Source organism: Andrena cerasifolii, chromosome 2 (genome assembly GCF_050908995.1).
Source record: "Andrena cerasifolii isolate SP2316 chromosome 2, iyAndCera1_principal, whole genome shotgun sequence".
Lineage (NCBI taxonomy): Eukaryota > Metazoa > Arthropoda > Insecta > Hymenoptera > Andrenidae > Andrena > Andrena cerasifolii.
Window position 1 is genome coordinate 1,899,506 of NC_135119.1, and position 25,294 is coordinate 1,924,799.

Sequence of the window (25,294 nt, forward strand, 5' to 3'; positions counted from 1 at the left end):
TACGCCCTCGGGCATTTTTATTGTCTTTTCGGCGTTTTTTTTTTCGTTTCGATATTCCCTGTCCGCGCTTGTATGGTGCGAGATAAAGTCCGCGACCTTCCATGGTGCGATTATGACGCTGCATTTCCTGCAGCTGATGTTGTGCCGCCTTATTATCGTTTACCGCCTTGGCGATCCCCGCTGCTCCACCGGCTAATGATCCGAGAACACCTAGTAGCGGGAGAAGTGGTAATATGCCACCTTGTTTTGCCACCGGAAATGTCCGCTTTTGCGATGCTCTCCTTACAGTCCTTTTGCGGGTTTTTATTTTCATCCCCATTCCGATTTTCGTCTTAGCTTTCATAGCTGCACAAACAGCTGTAGCAGCACCTCTTTCACCCAGAGTCGAGTCTCGCGCAACGATGCGTTTTCGCGCTTTGTCAGCGAGAACCTTATCTGCCGTGTGCCTTTCACCGAGGTCGTTGCTACGCGAATATGCAATATCGTGTTCGCGACACGCTGCGTCCAACGGATTGATGCCTCGATCGCCTCTAGCTAATCGTTTTGCCAGATGAGTTCCTGGACCACAAAACTGATATCCCGGAATATGTAATTCGATAGGTAACGCGTTTATCGCCCGATTTAACAGGCCACAACCTTTCTTTACTCTCTTCGGCGACATTCGCTGCAGTTTTTAATCAATGGTGCTGGACCGTCGATATGCGTTCGCTGCCAAGGGCGATTATAATGTTCCAAGCACCGATGATACTGCTGAACCTCAGAATCGGCTTTTATATGCTCGGGGAGTCTGTCCCACAACTGATCGATGTGTCTGCCAAACTCTCGCAGTAGAATAATCTTTGGTACATATTTCAACTGCTCAGCGGTTAGGTCTCGAATATCACAATTATCCGACAGGATCAGAAGCATTTTGAATAATGAGCTGTTTTGCTCCGGCGCGAGCCTATAAATAGAGCACACTGCAGCTTCGACGTATCAAAATCATTTTTCGCAGTTCATGGAGAGGATGCGATTCGTGCGACAACCTGTGACGATACGCGTGACAAATTTTGATGATAAATCGCAAATGATGTCCTCGAAAACAAGACGCAAACACGGCAGCATGGTACCAAACACTATACGCTGCCTCATTTGTGGCCCATCAAATTGTGGAAAGACCAACGTGCTGGTCAGCTTGTTGGAAAGTCCTCACGGCGTGTGCTTCGAGAACGTGTACGTGTATTCCAAGTCGTTGCAACAGCCAAAATATAAGTATTTGGAGAATTTATTGACTCCGATAGATGAAATTGGCTACATTACGTTTTCGAATAACAGTGGCGTCATCCCACCGAGCGAATCGCTTCCGAATTCCATTTTTATCTTTGATGACGTGGCACGCGACAAGCAAGAAACGATAAGGGAATACTTTGCAATGGGGCGCCACTCGAACGTTGACTGCTTCTATCTCTGTCAGACGTATGCAAAGATTCCCAAACATCTTATACGCGACAATGCGAATCTGTTGATACTGTTTAAGCAGGATGGTACCAACTTGAAACATGTGTACAACGATCATGTAAACACTGATATGTCTTACGAGGATTTCTGCGCTTTGTGTCGTAATTGTTGGCAGCGGGAGTATGGTTTCATGGTGATAGATAAAGATAGCGCGATGTCCAATGGACGTTATAGAAAGGGATTTAACGAGTTTGCGGTACCATGAGATGCTCAATCGTCGTCAACACGTCGGTCGGAAAGCAACGTCTGCGATACAATGATGATTAGTAGTCAGGAGATTAAGGATCGCGAGAGAATAGCGATGGAAATTGCAAAAACCAGCGAATCCATTCGCAGGAAACATCAGTCTTTGAAGACTGACAAGATGGATGAAGATATCGCGCTGGAAAGATACTTTAAATCTATTACCGAGCCCTTAAAACATATTGTGGAAAATACTGCTGAGACAGAAGCTAACATATCACCTGCGACGAGTATGAGCATTGAAACATTAACGCCTAAAACAAAAATCCGGCCGAAATAGAACGCATCGCGTAAAAGAAATAGTAAACAGTCATACATGTCATTGGAAAATTCGCTCGTAACCTCCACACCAGTTCAATCGAAGCGGAAACGGTTGAATGTCCCATCAAACGATTCCACGGTTCCTCCTGCGTCAATAAATACATTTCCCGATGTACAGTCGCTCACAACCAATGATGACGAAGATGTGTATGAAACTTCTGCCGATGAGTCGCTTGCAGCATCTATTAGAGAGCAACTCTAAACATCTGAGGGGCAAGAAACGTTTTGGTCCGCTGGGACAAAAATACATGAGCGCAATCCTAAGTGGTGATAGGGATACAACCATAGATTATGTGTACGGTGTACACTTTGGTGGTAGTGGAATGATGCTGGGGGATAAGGCTTTCGATATGGACAAGGATGATAATATAATCATAGACGGTGTAAGATATGGAGGAACGCCCGGTCTGTACGAACTGATTTTCAAGAGAATTCCCGATGATGCTATATACACAGATGCTGATAAACAAAAATACAAATGTATACTGCTGATGACGAATGCTCACAGACGTGGCCATAGCGCACAAAATCCCATATTGGGTAACAAGGGATACAAGTACAAACATGTAATTGCGCCACTACTACCCCGTGTATTGGCCAGTAAAGCGGGGAAAGGTCTAAGGACACCGCGAGTCATGGTGATAAACGATAACAAGATCGATTATGTGCACTGGGATGATCCCAACGAGCTGGTGGATCGATTGCGTTTGTTGGAAGCGTCGCGTCAGGCGGGTAACAACTCGCACGGCAACGAAATTCTATCGATTATAGAGGAACTCCGTGAGGCAGGCCTCATTATAAATTAAACCGCACGCCGATGATGTGCACTGTATGCGTCGAGATGCCGATCAACAAATTTGGGGTATCGTTCGCGAAGAGTGGAGCAGCTACAATGGACTATTACAAATGGAGCGGCATGCTTCGAAATTATATGCGTGATAACGCTCTTTGCGTGACCGGTGCCGACTTTGATGCAAAATCGCGCAAGATACGACGCGTAGCTCAGCCGGTGGCCGACACAAATGCCGTTAATAAACTATATGTGGAAAAGAGCATTAAACTTTTGAGAGAGCAGCAGGAAGAATTAGAGATGAAGCTGGTCGCGTTTCAGAGAGATATGCTGACGTTGCAAAACAGCGTTCAAAAGATATCGCAAGCATTGAATCCTATCCCGCAGCAACAATGCGAAGGAGAATCATGCGAGACGGTTGAACTTGTCCAGAATTTCCTTGGGGCGGTGGAGAGCAACATAATGCACGTACACGATAATTATCGCATCATTCGTGGCAAAGATACATCTGTGATCAAACATGCAACCATTATCGAAATCCATGAGTGAAGAAAACCATGGCCACAAGAAGCTACAACTTGTGGAGGAATTGCACGCTCCAGCTCGAAGACATTTTCCTCGGAGGCGCGTCATAGTACGTGGATACGACGATCTGTGACAAGCTGACATTGTAGAAATGCGTCCATACTCGCGATTCAACCAGGGTCACCACTACATACTCACCGTCATCGATGTGTTGAGCAAGTATGCATGGGCGTTGCCGCTCAAGACTAAAAGTGGTGCTGAGGTAATTAAAGCGTTTGCAAAGATATTTAGAGATCGATATCCGAAAAATTTGCAAACCGATCAAGGAAAAGAATTTTACAACACCGATGTGCAGAAACTCTTGAAAAAGCACGACATTAATCATTATTCGACGTATTCGGTGATGAAGGCCTCCGTCGTAGAACGTTTCAATCGAACTTTGAAGAACAATATGTGTTATTCGCTACCGCGTCTACTTGCAGAGTATAACGCGCGAAAACATAAAACCATCGGAATGCGTCCTTGCGATGTTACCCCTGCGATCGCCGACAAGCTGCTAGCCACCGTATACAGCAACATAAAGAAGGTTTTCCAGATCTATCTCGAGAATGTATCCCGTGGGCGAATTGACAGCGATCGAAGACACGTCAAAATTTGCGACATCTTCGACCCATTGAAATTTGGCGTATGGTAAGGGATAGCACATTGCCCATCCATACAAATTGTTCACGTCAAAATACATCAAATACGATGACTGTTCCGATGCGTCGTAAGATGACATGTACTTGTTATTGGCTTGTGCGTATCTTCCGGAACATTGGCTTAAACCGCCACGTATACCGCGTTCGATAAACATGACCATATCAACGTCTGTGAGCAATTCGAACATAATTTTGGAATGTTTTAGCATGGCATCCCATGTAAAGCCAGGTAAAGTATAATAATGCGCGGAATTTAATCCGTAACTCTTGAGATTGCGCGTAATCGCTCTCGGATACAGTCTCACCTGTTAACGAACTGTAGAATGATTCGCGCGGTGGTAAACATGGATCCTGCAGCTTGTTCGCGCAATCAAGGTATTCGTACGGAAATACACCCTTTCGCGTCAATAAATTGAAATCTTCGATGGATATTGTTTCAAATTGAGATCGTAAAATTTTTAATTTATGTGCGCTAAGAAAAGATGCTAATTTCTCGAGACTGGTATTTAGAAATTTGTATGAATCGATGAATCGCAATTTAATACAATTTAGCGAGTCTGATTCTTCAGCCGTATCTTCGACATTTTTCGTGAATGAAATATATTTTTCTTTAGTTATGGGCAATACGTCAACGCTGCCTTCGAAAGCGGTAGCTATTTCCTCGATAATAAAATGCGAATCATAGCCGGATAAATTATGGAAAACTATTGGGATGTAAAACGCGTTTTTATAATTTAAATTGCACTTCGAATGTGCGGGGCCTCTAAACCGTCCGAATAGATGGCAATGATCACGCACTCGTTTATCATCAGCCTCGAATGGCTTTTCACAAATGTGGCAATGCTCGCGCTGTGAAATGCCCTCCACTGGTCTTTCGTCAACTTTTCCATGGGAACATTATTGGCCAGGATGGGTTTAGCAAAATCCGCAAAATTTTCAGCTCTTTCACGAACCAAGAAACGCAATCCACACATCACGATGATATCGATATGCTGATAACGATGCATCGTACGAGCAATGCATATAATAGCCAATACTATGCACCTTATGTTTCTGGTACGTGCACAATTTGTGCTCCCCCGCATCCTTCTGGACATTCTCCGTTTTCTCTAGGATGCACTCTAGATCGGCGTACACCACGAAGGGGAGTCGTTCCTTCTGCCGTAGCCATCGAAACTGAGCAAATTGTTGTCCTGGCTAGGCAGCAGAATGGCGCAGTCGTTCATCTCTCGGCAATCCACTGTGTGGGCCTCCAACTTCTCAGCGGATCCAAAGTAGTGCAGACACCTATAAAATCAAATTTTTATTTAATTTTTTCATGGGGACGTTTCAATATTTCATAATTTTATATACGCACCGACAAATTCTTGATCAGCACAAAGTGTCCCACATTGCTGTCCCCCTGTTCTGGCATGTAGAGCAGGTTTGCGTGCTGATCTCTCTTGTGGTTGGTGAGATGCAGTGGAAAGATTGTCAACCCTTTTTCCGTCTTCTTCTTCTCCTCGAAGCTATAGACGTTGATTGAGATGTTGTTCAACCCTTCAAACTTTACAATTTGCTTCGTGGACATTGGAAACTCAATGCCCTGGAGATTTAGCACCAATGTATAATGTGGATATGAACTTGGCCGATGAGGGTTTCTTTCGGCGGGATGGAGAGCTGCGACCACTGCCCATTGCGAAACACGCGTTATCCTCGGATCGCACGCTAATTGTCGCTTTTTTCATCAATATTTCCCGCGGCAACTTGTGGTGACACCCGACACGCAGCGGATTGTACTTATTAACGTTGACGGTTAGGTTGAGAATCCTCGTCAATGCCCATCCGCTGTCGCGTTCCTGGAACACTTCCAACGATGCCAGGGTGGGTTCGATGACACATCGTTGGTACCACTCCTGTAGATCGGATGTACCGAAGAGTTCGCAGTTCCGGGTATTGATGCTTTTACAGGCATGTTTGTCCCCCGCCACAAATTCGCCGTTGAACACAGTGTTCACTTTGAGGCTTCGACGTTTCCTCAAAGCGCCCCGCACATGCTCCAGCACAATGGTCTCCGCATCCTGGAGGAAGTTGCGCGGCTCGATAGAGTTCAAATTTAACACGGCACCAGTTAATACGCGACTATCGAACGCAGTGTCTATTTCGCGCCACAAAAGTCCTGTGCTCGAATGTCCGGCACCTTCGCGCACGAAACGTCCGCGCAACGAATATTTTAATCCTTCGAGCCGCGCGATCCGAGTAATCAGCGATTGCTGAACACCGATCGATAATCGCGGGCGTTTCACTTGGCTGTGTTCTTCCAACGATTAGATGCACTCGTTGCACCGTTCTTCCCACGCGAGGTACTCTTCACGTGAAATCAATCGTGCAGATTGATCCAACAATTGACGTTCTACTTGCGCGAATTCTCCCATGGTTATAAATGGAATATGTCTTTTCCGCGCAACACGTTACAGCGATTTGAGACTTTGTGCAGTTTAGAGTGCGCTTTTAAGACTGATACCATGGTTTGGTATCTCTGCCTAACTCTTTTGGCGTACTCCCATCCCTCGAATACGTGGTATGTAAAACGCCGATCTTTTCCGACATCATCCGACACCATCCGTGTGTGTGTGTGTGTGTGTGTGTGTGTGTGCGTGCGTGCGTGCGTGCGTGCGTGCGTGTGTGTGTGTGTGTGACTAATGTCAGAGAGACGGCGTTTGGGGGAGTTGGTGGGCGGCTGACTCGTACTGCGGAGGTCTTGGGTTTTCGAGCCCCGTCGCCCCGAAAAGATTTTTTATTTATATTAATATCATAAAATTAATATTTCCTTCCTTACCGACAGTCTGTACCACGCTCCAGAGTAGCACCTTCACCCGCGGTTCCTCCTCGATGCAGTTCGGTGTATCGGTTCGAGATCGGTTCGATATCGATATCTGCTCCTCGCGCTATACCCCCCACCACTCCGCCATCTCTATGACGTCATCCGCCGCCGCCCGCCGGCAAAAAAAACAAATTTTCAAACTCAAATTTGGATTTCAAGGTCGGTTATCATGACCTTGAAACTCAAATTTGAATTAGAATCCCCATTGCAATACTACTCCAGCTGACGCCTAGTGTGAGACAGAGGGCTCTATCAGTCAACGCAGTCGACATCCTCGCAGATCTGTACTCCTGATCATCGCCAGAAGATTGCCCTCCCGTCATTTCCCGTAAATCTAGCTTCAGTAAGGAATCGACGTATGTAACTTCAACCCGTAGTATGTAAGGTGTACGAAACCGATAGTACAGGGTAAATCGTAAACGATAAAGAAAATATTTAATAACTAATTAAAAATAAACGCCTAACCATTGACGCTATTGAGGGTTTTCTATAAAAGCAGAAATGCGTCTTAATCACGGAGAGGACACCGAAATAGTTGCGCAATATCTCAAATTCTGCAGTTATTCAAATTGTAAACAAATCTCTCGGGTAGCGCGATGGAAAGAAATCTCCCACCGCCCAATTGGTCATGTGATAATCCTGGAGATAGAGTAATTGGAAGCCCTATAAAAAGGGACCTACCACCCGCGGGACGCATTCTTATTATTCTTATAATACTTATCATTATTCTATTAAAAGTCATTATTATGTTAACCGCTTCCCAACTACTTCAAATTCAAATGTAAAAGGTGTAAAAAGACACAGAAAGTGAAAATAAAGGTGTGAAAATTACAGAAGAGAGTTATCTCTCCTAACACCCTACCTCTAACTCTGGAATTATCATCTTCCTAGAAATCAACCTATTAATCGAACATCATGATAAAATAAATCGTGATTTGCACCCACTAAAAGTGACACCTACAGGCGGTGTCACCAGGTATTAGATGTAAAACATGACCCAAGCGGATAAAACTAACTGAAATCGAATAAATTCCATTTCTAGAGAGGGGTAATGGCCAGGACTGACCGCGCCAGCCGAAAGAATCAACTTCGCCCGTTTGGCTCAAGCTTATAAGTATGGGCCAGCCGTAATTCCCTCGCTGTTGGGAGCCAGTATCACCCTAAGCATCTCGCAAATCACAACCCCAACCACACACGGGATTGTGGTGTCTCCAGGCGATTGAGCTCCGCCAAAAAACCAACTCCGTAGAGGAGATAGACGCCAGACTCCAGGCACCCGTGGTCTGGAAGCTAATACCTACCGATTTGTAAGGTAATTATAATCGACACATTGCGTTAATTGCTAAGGCCCCTATGAACCAGACGAGTCCCCGTCCGACAAATCGTATGTGAACTCTCAACTATCCCAGAGCGACAAGTCCCACGACTTGCTCAAAAGCGGAAGAGTAAATCAATTTCCTAAATGTGCGCCCGAATCGTGCTAGAACCCGTAATTCTCGCAAACTAGAAAGTAGGGACGTAACATTAGTAACTCAATTATCATTTAGGTTCGACTGCTAGACAAGGGGATGTGGTTTTCGGCACGGCCAGGTGCAACGCGACGTTTGAGCTCGCTTTGTTTGCAAAGTTAACACTTGGGAACTCTCAAACAATGCTTTTGATACTTTCCAAAAGATATCGACGCAATAACATGTCAACCAGACAGTGACTGGAAATCTGTTTGCGTAAAAACACCCTGTTGCAACTCAAACTGTTAACGCGTAGAATAGGAATAAAATGTGAGGGAATAAAGTACACGACAAGCTATACGTGTATCACATAATTTAGTCTCGCTTTAATATATTAGATATTGTTCAGTATAATATATGACTCTCATACTATATGTTAATCATAACGGTGAACGACAGATACGCTAAACATCTCCGCTTTGACGTATCAATAATTTACACGAAAACTGTACACAGTAACATTTTCTTATACACTCACCCGCAATTGTAATATACACATTCATACTCACACGCACATACACATGCAGACTTTTTATCACACTTCTTGCAGTTTCCTCCCAGTCGTGGAGTCAATAAAATCGACAGGAGACGCTCGACAGTTACAAAAAAGACTCTTGAAGGATTGAAGAGGAACATACGGGATACGGACTATTATTATAAGTAACGATCACACGCGAACAAATGCTTGATGGTCTCCGTCTTCGCAAAGCTACGTCTCTATTTTTTAAACATTCATGAATCGGTTCATAATATACAACGCAGGAAAAAAATGCTTGATGGGATAAATAATAAGAAAAACGATATAAAACAATACTTTAAATATGAGAAAGGATATTGGAACGGTAATATCCGTTTCTTTTCGACATCGATGATTTTTAGCATTTTCACCCTAATTTTTAGACAGTACAGTATTTCCTCGTTACGGGCTCGGTTTGGTGTACACGATACGGATTTTTCGCTATTCCCTCCACATCTGTCTCAATCCTGTCCGGCGAAGGCGAGAGCGAGCGAGAGGCACTGAAAGCGAGCGAGGACGGTACGAGGCAGACGACGCGTTGATGTTTTGTTTCGCTCCGTCTTTCGGACGCCTGACACTCTGTCCTTTGCGTGCGCGATGGTCGCAAGCGCTTACCGTGAGCGAGGCCTGCGTCAAGATTTTGCGAAGCGGCTTTCCTGCTCACGGTAAGCGCTTGCGACCATCGCGCACGCTCGCCGCGCACGCAGTGTTCCATCTCGTTCCCCTCTACGGCCAGAAAGAAGCGAGAAACGAACACTCGGAATTAGGGCTCTGTTCACGATACGGGCTCAACGCCGATCCCAACCAGCGAGCCGCTAACGAGGAAATACTGTATAGTGTACTGTCGACGTAGTACTGTAGAATTATAATTTTTATTCGAATTCTTACGCATCTCATTTTCACAAGTTGAATGCCCAACAGATACATCGGAATCGTCGCTTAATTGTAACTATCATACATACCTACAATATTTTATGTAAATCATCGACATTTTATGGCATAAAAAATGTCACTGATATGTTCATTATTTTATTTGAAATTTCTTAAGTAATTATTAACGTGACCTTACCACATGAAGAAAGTTTTCGTAGCGACTTAAAATCATAGAAATGTAGTTTCTGTTTTTCCTTAACCCTTTTTTTTAAATATTATTTAATAAAAAAGCGACAATACTGTGCGAAGAAGAAAACGATCGCTCCAATCTAAGTGGTGTTACGAAACTTTTACGATAACAGAAAGCAAAATAAACAACAAATATACATATCTAAATTTTCATTTACTCCTGTCGTAGCTAACCACTAATTAATTAGCACGTACAACAGACAATTAAAATCATTACCGTATCGAGTAACAAAGATCACGATTTAGCTTGATGTATAAATATACACTTTGGTTTACGAATACAATCTAATTACACGCAAGACTCGATTTTTAACAGTACGAAAGCGGAGAGAATTTTCGTGCATATGCAATTCCAAGACAGATTCAAGAGTTCTTTACCTATATCTATATTATTATTCAGGAATCATGTGCCTTGTTAACTGAAGACCTGGGTACAATGCTTCGTAACTTTTTTAAAGAACGAGTTAACTGTGTATAACATGAACGTATTTCGGTATTCGTTTCATTAAGATTCATCTAATGCAACTTATAAATTATTCACACGGTTTTTCCTTTTAACGGAGTAGAACACCGTTAACACACCATACACTGGTAAAAGTATCAATGTTTTCTATATATAAGATCAGTTAACCTATATATGTATAAGGTCACAGACACTAGAAATTCACTTACATCAAACCAGATGAATTCGACTGGACGTGGGAATACGACAGTGTCAGTTAAGTTATTAAGACTACAGAAAACGAAAGGCGAAAAGCGTATGTATATGTAATTATTTACAATTCTTTTCTTTTCGTTCCTTTTGTTTCATTCAGTTAAAGATCTTTTTGACGTCGTAATCGTACTTTCAAAAGAAACACACCCTTTCTTCAAACGTCATTATTGAAGAAAACGTATTAATGAATGCGTTTTAATGAATCAAAGGTATTATTGCATTGATTACTTCATTTTTTAAAGAAAACTTTAGTATACTATTATGCGACGTTGCATATTTACGAATACGAAAAAATACGTTTTTATAGGATGTACACTATAAGGCTCACTTTTCCCAATAGCATTGATGTATTCAAACATAAAACATCATGGACCGCAGGTCTTCAATTTGCAATGAGAATCGAATGCGAAAAAAACATCGCGTTTTTGTGATTCCCTTCGATTTTTTTACACGCTCGCCCTTTTTCTTCGTCCTCTCTCGACATCAGACTTCTGCCACAGTAAGTATACGTACAATACAATCAGGTACAAGAATAGCATCTCTGGGTTGATCTGTTTTATTTCTAAAGAGAGGACGAAGCTCCTCGATCGTCTTAAACTAATCACCTTCAGCCTCCTCGGGTTTTCTTATTTCAATGGCGAACGTAAAATTCACAGGATAATCTCGCTAGAAACAATATTCTTTTTTAAGATGTTCGAGTGGTTGGACAACAATTTAGTCGCGCTAAAATTTGAAACTTCGAATCACGCAAAGAAAAAACTCATAAATAATCGAGACTAAGTGACTCCTCGGAATATAAAGCGTTCATAAAAGAATATGAAGTATTCTTTCTCCCTGCGATTGCGATCGTGAATCATTGGTACTGTCAATGTTTCGTAGTGATTAATATAAATAAATTAACTCACAATGGATCGAGACAAAGGTGCTGAGCTTTCCATTTTCCAATTTCTCAGAGTGACAATCATCTGCTCCTTTTGACATCGCGCCGTTCTCTCCGTTCCAAAAGCAGGTAAAAACTATCAATTCGCATGTTCTCTTCTCGTCGACATAATGATTATTGGTCCGCCTGCTCGCTGGTCTCCTCGTTATCAGATATCGACGGCGTCCTGTCGTGATTTGTGCAATTGTCTGGCTTAGACCCAGATTCCGCGATCTCAAGCCAATGTTGTTTATTCTGTCTGACACCATCAACTAATGGTTCCAATTTTTCCGACAGTAAAGTGAATGCCTATTAAAAGAAAATTCACAAATTTTATCTTATCTCTACTAGTTAGTTTTCGATAATAGATCGTAGTAGGGACTTAGATTAAGAGACTATTAAAGGAAAAATGTGTAAGAATTTAGGTGCCTGTTAAAGTCATCTGACCTTTTTGGTCTTCTGGCCTATAGCTTGTAGACTTTTTCTCGTTAGGGCCCTTTACACGGACGCTCTTGCGTCTGGTCTTGCGCACCACACGCCGGCCGCCACGCAAAAGTACGTGAACGCCGGAGTGAAGGAAGGAGCGCGCTCCTTCGTGCACGCCAGAAGGTTATACTCGGCATCTGAGATGCCAGATCGGGGACGGGTTCCCTCGAAAATTTCCCCCACCTCGCGCATACTACGCCGGAGCAGCGTGTTCGTGAGCTCGGCGCTTCGGAGTCCAACTCACGGAGCTCCGGCGTAGTGTGCGCGAGGTGGGGGAAATTCTCGAGGGAACCCGTCCCCGATCTGGCATCACAGCTCGGCACTACTTAGAGCAGGAGTGTCGAACTTCCCCACTCCGAGAGCCGCACGAGTCGGGTCCCCGGTCAGCCGGTTCCCCCACTTATTTTTCTCCAGGCGTTGCACGAGACCCAGTAGGGAGAGAGTGTGGAAGAGAGAAATTCATCAGAGTGAAGTAGGTGTAGAGGGAGCCGTTCTCCTACGGCTCTACGGAGCAGGCGAAGAGGAGATGAAGCCACTGCGGCTCGCAAGCCGCTAGTTCCACACCCCTGACTTAGAGGCAGCGTCGATTCTACGTCGACTCCACACGTTTTGTTCCACGATCCAGCGGTGTCTTGTATTGTGTACTGCCTGCCTGTTCGATGCATTATCGATCTGCAAAACGATCGGCAAGACACGATCGCGATATACGATCGCGAAAAGTATACGATGTCCTCGATATACCTGGCTTATACAGGATATCATAAATGCTGTTACTTTAGAGTACACTGCAACATCTGTATTTACGAAACTCCAGTTGGTTTACCTGAAGCTGCTACAAATTATGAAAATAATTTATGACTCTGTTATAACGACTGTAAGATTTTACAAGGGTACATTCAACAATGTCCTCATGTTTCCCCGGCAATGCGATGGCAAACGAAATTGCAGTTAACATTCAGTTAACAGCAGTTAACAGCTTCGTAAAAACAGATGCTTCAGTGTGCCCTACAGATGTGGTGAGCAACCATTTGTCCGAAGTGGGCCACAAGTGGAAACCTACTACACTACGCGAGCCGCAATATTAAATACATAAATATAACTAATCCAAAATTTTTAATTTATGGGCTGAATTTGTTATTCCTGACATTGATTTAAACTAAAACGTTTTTTTTAAATTTGATGTACTGTTTATTAGTAATATATACACAGTAATATATACCTACATATTATAATATAAACAGGTATACATGACAGGTATGTATGAAAATTTAAAAAAATGATCGTCGTAATCGACTCGATGACGAACGATTAAACAATTGTATTAGAAACCACTTAAAAGGGAATTAAATAAAGTACGAAATAAACAATTTTCAATTTTTTTATCATAATTAACAGAAATGAAAAAAAATTAAATAAACGTAAAAAATATAAAATTATACAACATTACAAAGGGATAATTTTATCCTATTTTTTGGCGCAAAATTCATTCCGATATCTTTTGCAGTTCAAAAGATATATGCCAATGTTCAGGCGGGCCGCAGGTCACAGCGGCTGGCGGGCCAAATGCGGCCCGCGGGCCGCTGGTTGCTTACCACTGCCCTACAGTAACAACATATATGATATCCTCTATAAGCCACGTGTATCGAGGAATTCGTATACTTTTCGCGAACGTATATCGCGATCGTGTCTTGCCGATTGTTTCGCAGATCGATAATATACATCCATCACGTAGTACACAATACAAGCTGCGTTGGATCGTGGAAAAAAAACGTTTTGAGTGGGCGTAGAGATGTGAGCCTAAACCCGTTGTCTCTAACTCTAAGTACAGTAAACATTCATATTAAACCCGACGAACGGGGCTGGCGGCGGGCGTACGAAGCTTTGCGGACCACTATTCCGTGCGGCCAATGCCGCGCGTAAGAAAACCCAAGACCGAGCAAGAGGAAACGAAACAGTTGACATGACGTTGCTGTCAACTCTTTCGTTCCCTCTCGCTCGTTCTCGGGTTCTCTCACTCTCGACCGAAGGATTCTAAGAAATGGTGGGGATAGTCACCGGGCGTACTACGCATGGTAAAATCGGGGCTATAACGAGGATTTACTGTAGTGCCGAGTATAACCTTCTGACGTGCACGAAAAAGCGCGCTCCTTCCTTCACTCCGGCATTCACGTACTTTTGCATGGCGCGCCAGCGTCTGACGCGCAAGAGCGTCCGTGTAAAGGACTCTATTGAGATGTTCGAAAAGATCGCTGCACTGATTTACAACAAAATAAAATATTCTCTCAATATTGCAGTATCGCGACTTGGGACCGGCGACGAATCTTTATTGTGACGTAGACATGATTCTGAGGCCGATCGCTCCCCGGGGAATTGCTCTTAAGGGGGCCGTCTCCTTTTTGTTATGGTCCGAATCGATCGAAGCGCCCTTGTAAACAGACGGACCCTAATAAAACTACTGCGGTCGGTAAAAAGAAGTTGTACAATGGTGACATCTACCGGTACTCTACGTAGACGAATTTTTGACAGCATAGTTGCCGCATGTTCTGTTGTCTCCGTCTCTGCCGCGCTGTTGCCACAGCTCCTTCTATTGAGAAGCTTGGAGGAATACGGCACGAGAGCTGCGTCTAGGCAGCGATCGCCGGGCTCCATGTACCGCTGATGGAGGGGGGAACATCGACAGGAGCGGTGGTTATGTGTGGGGAACTGCGGTGCGTCAGTCACGCACACATAACCACCGCTGTAGGTGTTTCCTCGTGCATCAGCTGTAGCTGGAGCCCGCCAATTCCTGCGTCTAGCATCAGAGCCTTGCTGAACGTAAAGGAGGATAGCACTATTGAAAGATAGAGAGGTTGAGTAGTGAAGTTAGGAAACATGTCAATGAAACAATACTAATTTAGTATTTATTTATACATAGAACGATGCAATACTTTGTATAATCAATGTGCAAATTCAAAGCATACAATTTGAATAAGGTACATCACCGAAGTGTAACATGCCGATCGTAATGAAATTTATGAATGCTGTAATTCTTCTAAAAACATATGCCGCTTTTTTTTCATCTAACTATACATCAAATTATCTTTTATATCAACAAGAATTGTCTGTTTCAATAATAGTTTTGTACATGGTTTTCTTCGGAATTGTTATTCCACGGTTGTAAAAATTTATCAATATAAACCAGAGTTCAGTACTAACAATACTGATATTTGGGAATGTCCCATTAAACGATTTTATTTAGCTACGATCCTCTGTTTGTTTGTTTGTTTGATTCAAATCTGGAAACTCAATTTTAAACCACTTCCAACCATCCAATTCCCTCGAAACTTTGCAGAGGTGCGTAGTTTGGTTGACAATACAAAATTATGAAAAAACTCCGAGTGGGTGAAAAAATTACCTAGTCACCAAGAAATAATAACCCATAACAATAAATCAACCATTCTTCAAGCAAACTGTTAAACTGCATACAGCAATAAGAGTAATGTAAATCCACAAACACTAAAAACTAGAAAAAGTATATTAAACAATTTATAATAAACGATTTTATGAAAAATGCATTAAAAACTAAAAAATATTTATTTTCTTATACTACAATTTCGATGGTGTATTTTCACATAAAATCGTGGAGCAGGATATCTCGCAACAAATTCATTTCGACACTTGAGGCTATACTAAATTGATTCATATTCTGTTATGAAATATCCTGAACCACGTTTTTATTTAAAGTTGAAAAACACCATCGAAATTGTAGCACAACACTAGAAGTATTTTTTAGTTGTTAGTGCCTTTTTGACGAAATCGTTTAACAGAACATTTTTTTATATATTTTTTGTTTCTAATCAAGTTATAGTCATTACAATAAATCAATCCAATACCTGCAATCAACTACCTGTAAAAGAAAATTTGCAGTTTAGCGATATTTTTGTAAAAGGACTTAGTGCCGTGTTTCGACCCCAAATGCCCCACTGTGCGCCGCCGAACAGCCCAAATCCTCGCTGGTCGGGACCAGCGCGGCGTTGAGCTCGTATCGCGAGCAGAGCCCTAATTCTCAGTGTTCGTTTCTCGCTTCTTTTTAGCTGATAGGGGGAGCGAGATGGAACGAGTGTCAGGCGTCCGAAAGACGGAGCGAGACAAACAACATCTCGTCGTCTATCTCGCACCACCCTCGCTCGCTTTCAGTGCCTCTTGCTCGCTCTCGTTCCATGAGACAATACTGTAGTATCTTTTATTTGACTTTATCCAGATATTATCTTTGCCCATCTCTGTTCTCCAACTGCTTCGCCGTGATTCATTCAAGCCTCCTTGATGGAAAAATATTGATAGGGGAAATGCGGCAACAGCGCGATTCGACTCTCGATACGTCTCGGCAACTATGTCTTTCCTACATTTATCGGCTAGATTGGACTTCCACCGGTTTTGATGGTACAAGGTACGAATATACCATCAACGCCGGTGACGGAGAAACCTTGAAGCTTCATTCTGTCATTTTTCGGGCTGTCCTGAGTACACGATTCATAAATTCATTATTATTTCAACGTACGGTGCTTATTAGCGTTCAAACGGACCAGACCACCCTGCACGAAAGTCTACCGAAGGCAACTAAACCCGCAAAAACGTCCACCGTGCCGATTCCAGGACGAAAGTTGTAATTTACGGTTTGCTTACTACATCGCGTATACGCAGGCCCGTTGGAACCATGCGCCGCACAAGGGCGCCAGCCGAATGGTACGCTAAAAAAACTAGATCGTACGCTTAATAATAAAGGAATCTAACACCTCACATAAACTAAATATAAATGTAATTCTTTTAAACATATTAAGTAGAAAAAAAGTGCAAAAAATTGGGGACAACAAAAATTTTTTTGCACAAGGGCGCCAGCTAACCTCGCGTCGGCCCTGCCTACACGTCACGCTGGTGCTACATGGCTGCAGTGCACCATTAGCGCCACCAACGGAGAAGCCTTGAAGCTTCATTCGGACAGTTTTCGAGTCATAAATTCATTATTATTTCAAAGTGGGGTGCTTATTAGCGTTCAAACGCACCAGACCACCCTGCACAGATGTCTACTGAAGGCAACTGTACCCGCAAAAACTTCCTTCGTGCCGATTCCAGGACGAAAGTTGTAATTTACGATTTGCTTACTACACGCGTATACGTGCACGCTTTTCCTAGCTTGTGTGAGCGTACTCACACATTCAAAGGCCCGCGGAGACGGCCCCCTTAAGCCACGTGGCCACTAGCAATAAACTTGCGACATTTATTGCGAGAGTCGATGTCAGCATTGTGTAAACACGCCTGAGAGTAACTCTAGCAAGTTCTGATTACTTGCGACAGTTGGTCTCAGCAAGTGAATTCTGTCGTAGTGTAGACACCCGATAATCTTCTCTCGGAGAGAAATATTTTACTTCAAAACGAGGATATTTATGGCGAGAGTACAATGCAAGTAGGCGGACCATAGTATTCGGTTTCGGATCTACGTGCACGACAACAGTTTTGTATCACTTTTAGTAATGTTTGATGGACCGACATTGTAGTAGATACTTTACGCATAAATATTTGCTCTCAACTCTCCGGTGTAACACTGCAGTGTAGACACGCGGAACATATCTTCCGCAAGATTTTCCTCGCAACTACTTGCAGGCAAGAACTTGCGTAAAAAAATTGCTGTAATGTAAACACTCGTGCAAGTTTCTTGCGCAATAAATGTCGCAAGTTTATTGCTAGTGTCCACGAGGCTTTAAGGGGTTACATACCCGTGACAGTACGGAAAATGGGGTCATTTTCATGATTTATTCATGATTTTTGTTCATGTAAAGAAACGTCACAATTAAAAATCAAGATGTACACCTTGTTGTATATAAATAATGCTGTATGCTCTTAAAATAAAATTGATATCTTAAGTCTACAGTCACATAACTAAATCAAACGCTGAATGCAGGTATAAGCTGAGAACACTTTGAACACGTTTTTCTCGAAACACGATATTTCGAAACGGTAACCACAATTTCAGAACTAATGATCCGATTAAAGAAAACTTTGAGGTATTTGATTCGTAATTGGACTCGTTATCGCAGCACTGTATAACATGATTTCTTGAATCACGTTTTTTTATCTGCATATTTGTGCGGAAAAATTATCCGCTTCTTTGCACAACTTCGTTCAAATGTGCACCAACATCGTAGTTTTGGTCCTTTTTGATCTACCAAGGGGTGCTGCGATAATGATTGAAATTTTTTTTAAGAAATTGTTTGAATTTTTGATTTTGGACTATCCTGCAGGGATGGGCATTATTGAAGTAACAAATTGTTTAAATAACTTATATAAAAGTCACTTCATCTTTATTTGTCGTCAAATAAAAATAACCCAGAATTACTTTTGTATTTGAAGCGCCACAAATAATGTTTTCAATCGACGGGAATTCATCCGATGGCCACAGATAATTTTTTCATTCGACGGGAATTTATCCGAAGCTTCGAATAATTTTCACACTTTCATTTATGTTTGTATTCGATAGTTGTTTAGATGTTAAATAACTCTGCGCAAGCCACGAGAGCCTTTGATCGAAGTTGCGGACTTCTTGAGCTGACAAGGAGACCGCACAGGTTATGCAATCGGTTCTGGAATGAGACTGGGTGGACATTGTAGTGCACACCTAGTGTTACAAAACCGTAAAGGGTTTTTGTACAGTGGGCCTCCGTTTTCGAGAAATTTGAGTTCAAAGTTTTGCGCGACAGTAGTATTTCAGTTGTGCAAACATTCTTAGCAAGCAACGGTCGTAGCTGCGATATTAAGATGTTTGGCTACGGTGCTGGAGGCCTTCGGTTCGATTCCTGGTCCGCGCTTGTTTTTTTTTTCTTTTTCTTTTTCTTACCGTAGTAATGTAATGGCTGCACCTAAAATTATTTTGCGCTGTAACGATGTTAATAATATATATTATTACAATAATACTGCACACAAAGTGCAAACATAATACAAGTGCAGATATAATATAAATATAATAAAACCGCAAATTACAAATAATATCAGTGCAACAATATTAATATTATTATCATTATCGATAATGTATTAAATTTACTACGTCTATAAGTGTGAGTGCTTTTATATATTTAAAAATATGCCGAAGACGTCGCGGGCTGCAGACTATCGAATAGACTTTAACGGCAGTTAGAGCTCCGGTCATATCTGACCGTAGGGATAGTCGTATACAGTAATATTGTTGCACTGATATTATTTGTAATTTGTGGTTTTATTATATTTATATTATATCTGCACTTATATTATGTTTGTACTTTGTGTGCAGTATTATTGTAATAATAAATATTATTAACATCGTTACAGCGCAAAATAATTTTAGGTGCAGCCATTACATTACTACGGTAAGAAAAAGAAAAAGAAAAAAAAACAAGCGCGGACCAGGAATCGAACCGAAGACCTCCAGCACCGTAGCCAAACATCTTAATATCGCAGCTACGACCGTTGCTTGCTAAGAATGTTTGCACAACTGAAATACTACTGTCGCGCAAAACTTTGAACTCAAATTTCTCGAAAACGAAGGCCCACTGTACAAAAACCCTTTACGGTTTTGTAACACTAGGTGTGCACTACAATGTCCACCCAGTCTCATTCCAGAACCGATTGCATAACCTGTGCGGTCTCCTTGTGAGCGTTATTGTATCGTTCAGCCGCCTAATCTGCTGCTGGGAGTTCCTTGGCGATGTGTCGTCGATTATACAGAAACGAAATGTCTTTAGTTTTCATCGTATTAATATGAAGTGACGCCAATGGATTCCTTTCATTCTCCCCATTAAGTTGACAAAAAATTATTTAAATCTGACTACTTTTAACGAAGCGGGCTTTTAATTCTGCAAACATATTTTTTACGTAATTTCCTTAATTATGATCCAAATTATATCATTTATGGGACCAATTTGATTGAGAAAACATAAGGAATTCGATTGACACAACTTTCATATTGATACGATGACACATCGCCGGGCAACTCCGCGCTGCTGTTTAGACGGGTGAACGATACAATGTCGCTCGGCTCGAGAAGTCCGCAGATTCGACCAAAGGCTCTCGAGGCTCACCCAGAGTTATTTAACATCTAAATAACTTTCGAATACAAATACAAATGGAAGTGAGAAAATTATTCGAGGCTTCGGATGAATTCCCGTCGCATGAAAAAATTATTTGTGGCTGTTGGATGAATTCCCGTCCAATAAAAATGTTATTTGTGGCGCTTCGAATAAAAACTATCTCCGGGATATCGGGGTTATTAATAATAGGGTCAGGTGGGGTAGCTTGTAACACGGGGCACAATGTAACAGTGAAAGTATGGCTGTACTACGGTATGGCCCAACCACCGGAATGAACCGAAATTTTGAGCGATTGGGCGGGAGGGGGAGAGAACCTCTAATATAAAATTTTAGCTGCCGGTATTTGTTAGTTTCTGAGATATTAATAAAAAAAAATTTCGGCATAATACATTGAAATCTACCTACAGGGTGTCCGCGGCAAGACTGAACAGCTGGATATCTCCTAATGTATTGGAGATAAAAAAAAATAAAAAAAATATAGCATTGCATGGTTCGAGGGGGCCAATTTATTAGCGCAGACGAATTTTTCTTTCGATTAATATTTTAAAAGATACGTTGGTCAAGTTCGGTTTTTTAAATGGAATTATTTTTTTTTTTTAGAATTTACTTGGTAGTACGTTCCAAGACAAATTCAATAACCTCTAATGTATACACCTTATTTCCACTGGTTTTCAAGATATTATGCTTGCAAATTTACTGATTTTCACTGGAAGAAAACCCGCTGGAATAGCAAGCACCGGGGGTAGTCCCGTTCGCGCCACGGGTGTTACGCGTTGGGCATTGCCTGTTGAAACAGATACCTACTTGCCAAAGGTCCACGCTAGGAATGGCAGGCCGAAAGGCTGGACAATTCTTTTCCGTCGCAAATGCTAGGTAGGTACATCTGCGATATCGAGAAGCGTATAGTTAATGATTCAAAACGTCATAAAATTTATTTCGAGCTTGTACGCAAGGAGAAGTAGGAAAATATGACTCAATTTTCACCTTCAATAGTCTTTTATTTCTCACCACCTTCTACGCTCGAATGGCCGGTTCTTTTGGGAGGGATGCAAGTTCGATTGGTTAGGTTAGGAGGTGTAAAAGTTGCTACACCAAATGTCAACCATAGGGAGCAAATTGTAATAGTACCAATCGTATTTGCATCCTTCGCAAACGGCTGCTCTCTTGAAGAGGGTCTCTTCGCAGCAACACCTCCTCCCCAATGCGCACCTTCCCTCGCACGGAATACGTCAACGCGTGCTTTCGTTCTGATATTGGAGCGCGTGTTTATACGCGAGGGATAAGAGATCTGTTTGAATTTTTAGGGAGGACCACGCGTCGACAGCGGGCTACCCCTTTTCTTCCTGTGTCTCTCCATGAGGCGTATTGACGGTGGATAATACTTTTTAATTACTAAATTTGTGGCATCTTTCTCGCATGCGTCGAGACAAAAGCGGACTCAGAGCCAGGCGAAAATTCATTCGCTCTTTACGATCGATAATTTATTATTTCTCCAAGAACGTTTCGACAACATCAGTTTGCCAAATTTCTAAAGGCCAATAAAAAACGTGGTGACATTGTCCAGTCTGAGTTAATCCTTATATTGCTCTGTCGGTGGGTAGTGCGTACGATGGCTTCGGACGCGTACTATGTACCCTAGCCTACCGCCGACTTGCGGACAATCCACCCATAAACCGTGACCCTGGCGAGACACTCCGGCCGATTAGTACGGTTAGTTTTTGGTAACCACATGTGGCATTTCCCACCTCTATTTCATCAGGAGGGAGAGGGGTCCTCCTCCGCCGACGAATTCACAGAGGAAAGGTCCCCCCTTTTCGAGGAACGGTGTTTCCAATGTGTGTTTCATAAGTATATTAAAACAACAATATGTTTCATATTATTTTCTCTTCTTCATACAATAATGAGAAAATATAAAATAGGTAAAAACGGAAACATTGTACTGTCTGAATTCCTGGCATCGGTATACCTGACTCTTCAAGGGTATTGTTTCATGCATGGGCATACACTATTGTATTCATAATACAATATTATTTGTGCAGACGAAATAAATAAACGGTGGTAGTCTTGTCCAACCCTATTTCACCGTACGGATTAACTCAGATTGAACAATATCACCACGGTTTTTATCGGCCTTTAGCAATGTGGCAAACAAATGTTGTCGAAACGTACTTGGAGAAATAATAAATTAACGATCGTAAAGAGCGAATAAATTTTTGCCTGGCTCTGAGTCCGCTTTTGTCCCAACGCACGCGAGAAAGATGTCACAAGTATAGTAATTAAAAGGAATTATCCACCGTCAACGCGCCTCGTGGAGAGACACAGGAAGAAAAGTGGTAGCCCGCTGTCGACGCGTGGCCCTCCCTAATAATTCTAACAGATCCCGGATATACTTCCGAATGGCCCCAGTGGCCGATCGACACGAGGTTTGAGGGGAGGAGTGGGCAGGGGGTGTGGACCCTAAATCTAAAATTGTAGCTTCGGATATTTATTAGTTTCGGAAATATTAATAAAAAATTAATTTTTAATTTTTTTTACAAACTATTTTTTTTAACTGAGTACACGTAGCCCTAACGGGGATCCATCCTGCCCCTCCCCCCAATTTATTCTACGGACAGTTGGTCGCATGCCCCTCAGGCGCTTAAAAAGCACGCGTATTTAGCTGAAATTCAAAGCCAATTTTCTCTAAAACAAAGCGCGATATTAAAAAATTGTATGCTATATTGTCTTATTTTGGCCCATAGAATCACCCCCGTAGAGTATTGGCTATCAATAGAGTAATAGGTATCCACCCTGTATAATAGGATGGATCGCATCCGCAAGTTTCTGGTTCAAATTTCCAAACTCACATCGAATCGCTACCATGCGTCACACGCCGGCAAGCGGGCGCGCACCCCCTGCGCTGATCTAGCCCCAACCAATACTAATGCCCGGAACAAATTAAAAAGTGGAATGCGTTATGTCGGAATAAGTTAACAGACATACTAAAAGTTTTTATTAATATCTCGGAAACTAATAAATTCCCGAAGCAACAATTTTAAATTTAGGGTCCACACACTGTCCCCACCCTTCCCATCAAACCTCATGTCGATCGGCCACTGGGGCTATTCGGAAGTATAGCCCAGATCCCTTATCTCTCGAATATAAACACGCCTTCCAATATCAAAACAAAAGCACGCGTTGACGTATTCCGTGCGAGAGAAGGTGGGTATTGGGGAGGAGGTATTGCTGTGAAGAAGGTCATTTCAAGAGAGCAGCCGTTCGGGAGGGATGCAAATCCGATTGGTCCTATTACAATCTGCTCCCTTTGGTTGACATTTGGTCCAGCAACTTTTATATCTCCTAACCAAACCAATCGAACTTGCATCCCTCCTAAAAGAACCGGCCATCCGAGCGTAGAAGGAGGTGCGAAATAAAAGACTATTGAAGGTGAAAATTGAGTCATATTTTCCTACTTCTCCTTGCGTACAAACTCTAAATAAATTTTTTGACGTTTTGAAACATTAACGGTACGCTTCTCGATACCGCAGATGTACCTACCTAGCATTTGTGACGGAAAAGAATTGTCCAGCCTTTGGGCCTGCCACTCCTGGCGTAGACCTTTGGCAGGTAGGTATTTGTTTCAACAGGCAATGCCCAACTCGTGCCACCGCCGGTGCTTGCTATTTCAACGGGTTTTTTCCCAGTGAAAATCAGTAAATTTGTAAGTGCAATATCTCGAAAACCAGTCGAAATAAGGTGTATACATTATAGGTTATTGAATTTGTCTTGGAACGCACTATAAAATGAATTCTAGAAAAAATAGTTCCATTTAAAAAACCGAACTTGGCCATCGTATCTTTTAAAATATTATTTGAAAAAACAAATCGTCTTGGCTAATTTTCCCCCTCAAACCATGTAATTCCATAAAAAAAAATTTTCTCCAATACGTTAGGAGATATCCAGCTGTTCAGTCTTCCCGCGGACACCCTGTATAACTTAATTTTCCTTTACACATCTGCTTATCAAATTTCGCCAAGTAAGCAGCAGTTCGTCCTGTAAAACTCATAAAATATGGTTTACGCTATCAATAATTCATTCTGTTTAAGAAGAATAAGCAAAACTCGGGTTGAGAAAATCGGTGAACCTATAAATCCTTAAAATTTCGCTCGAGGAGACGGTCCCCGATCCCAAGGACAAAGTAACCGATATAGTTGGGAAGCGTGCTTCAACCAACGTCCAAAAGTCTCGAATTAATTTTAAACTAATCCATAGCTACATAGCTACTTCTAAGTAAGTTTGAACATTCCCGCGCAACCTCACGAGCATCAAACGCATGGAAAACCCAATGCGCGAAACGGAACGCACCCTATAAGATTGTACAATTTACATAATGCGTGTGTGCATGTAGCGTTGTTGTCATAAAACTTGATCTTGCTTTAAAGCAACTTTTTACTTATTTTGGTTTTCCACTTTTATCACTATCCGCAGGCGTCTGTATATTCGAATTAATCTCGAGAACCACTGGACGGATTGTGATGCAGTTTCCACCGTTTTATAAAGAATTTCTCGGGGAAAGTTTACGTATATGAAATATTAACCTATGGGAAGCAAAAGCAGAGAAGTGACGATTTTCATGAATTTCTCTGATTACTGCAGAGAAGAAAGAATGACGTAAAGTACCTATGTCAACTTATTCTTTAAGCGTGATTATTTGTACAAATTTTAAGTTTATTGATAAACTGCGATAAATGTGGTAGAATGTTACCTCGTAAATAGGAAGGCAGATCGAATCGATAAACCCAACTTGCATCATAGGCAGTTGATCCTCTTTTTCTCGATTCATAATGTCCTGCAATCCAAAAGGGGTAACGGTATTATTTTCATAGCATATTAAAGAAAACAATCGACAAAAATAAGAAAGAAGTCACATGAATCGTTCTTGGTCAAAATATTTTTTATAGCACTTGTTAGTAATTTAAAAAAAATCGAGTATAATATGTACATTATTCTGAAGT

The 25,294-nt window shown here is 42.0% G+C and overlaps 1 protein-coding gene across 6 annotated transcripts in view; it reads right to left on the bottom strand.

Moving 5' to 3' along the window:
* Positions 1-8,746: 8,746 nt before the first annotated feature.
* LOC143378484 (dual 3',5'-cyclic-AMP and -GMP phosphodiesterase 11) overlaps positions 8,747-25,294 on the bottom strand; it is a 348,802-nt gene continuing 332,254 nt past the window's right edge. For 5 of the 6 annotated variants that reach the window (XR_013088274.1, XR_013088275.1, XR_013088272.1 and 2 more), the window contains 3 exons: positions 25,045-25,128; positions 11,708-12,030; positions 8,747-11,468 (listed from right to left, as the gene is read on the bottom strand). Coding sequence is in view for 1 of the 6 variants with exons in the window: in XM_076830260.1 (XP_076686375.1) it covers positions 11,857-12,030; positions 25,045-25,128 (258 nt within the window). In the remaining 5 variants the exon portion in view is untranslated. Of the gene's footprint in view, positions 12,031-25,044; positions 25,129-25,294 lie in introns of all 6 variants that reach the window. The other variant, XM_076830260.1, reaches the window with a different exon arrangement.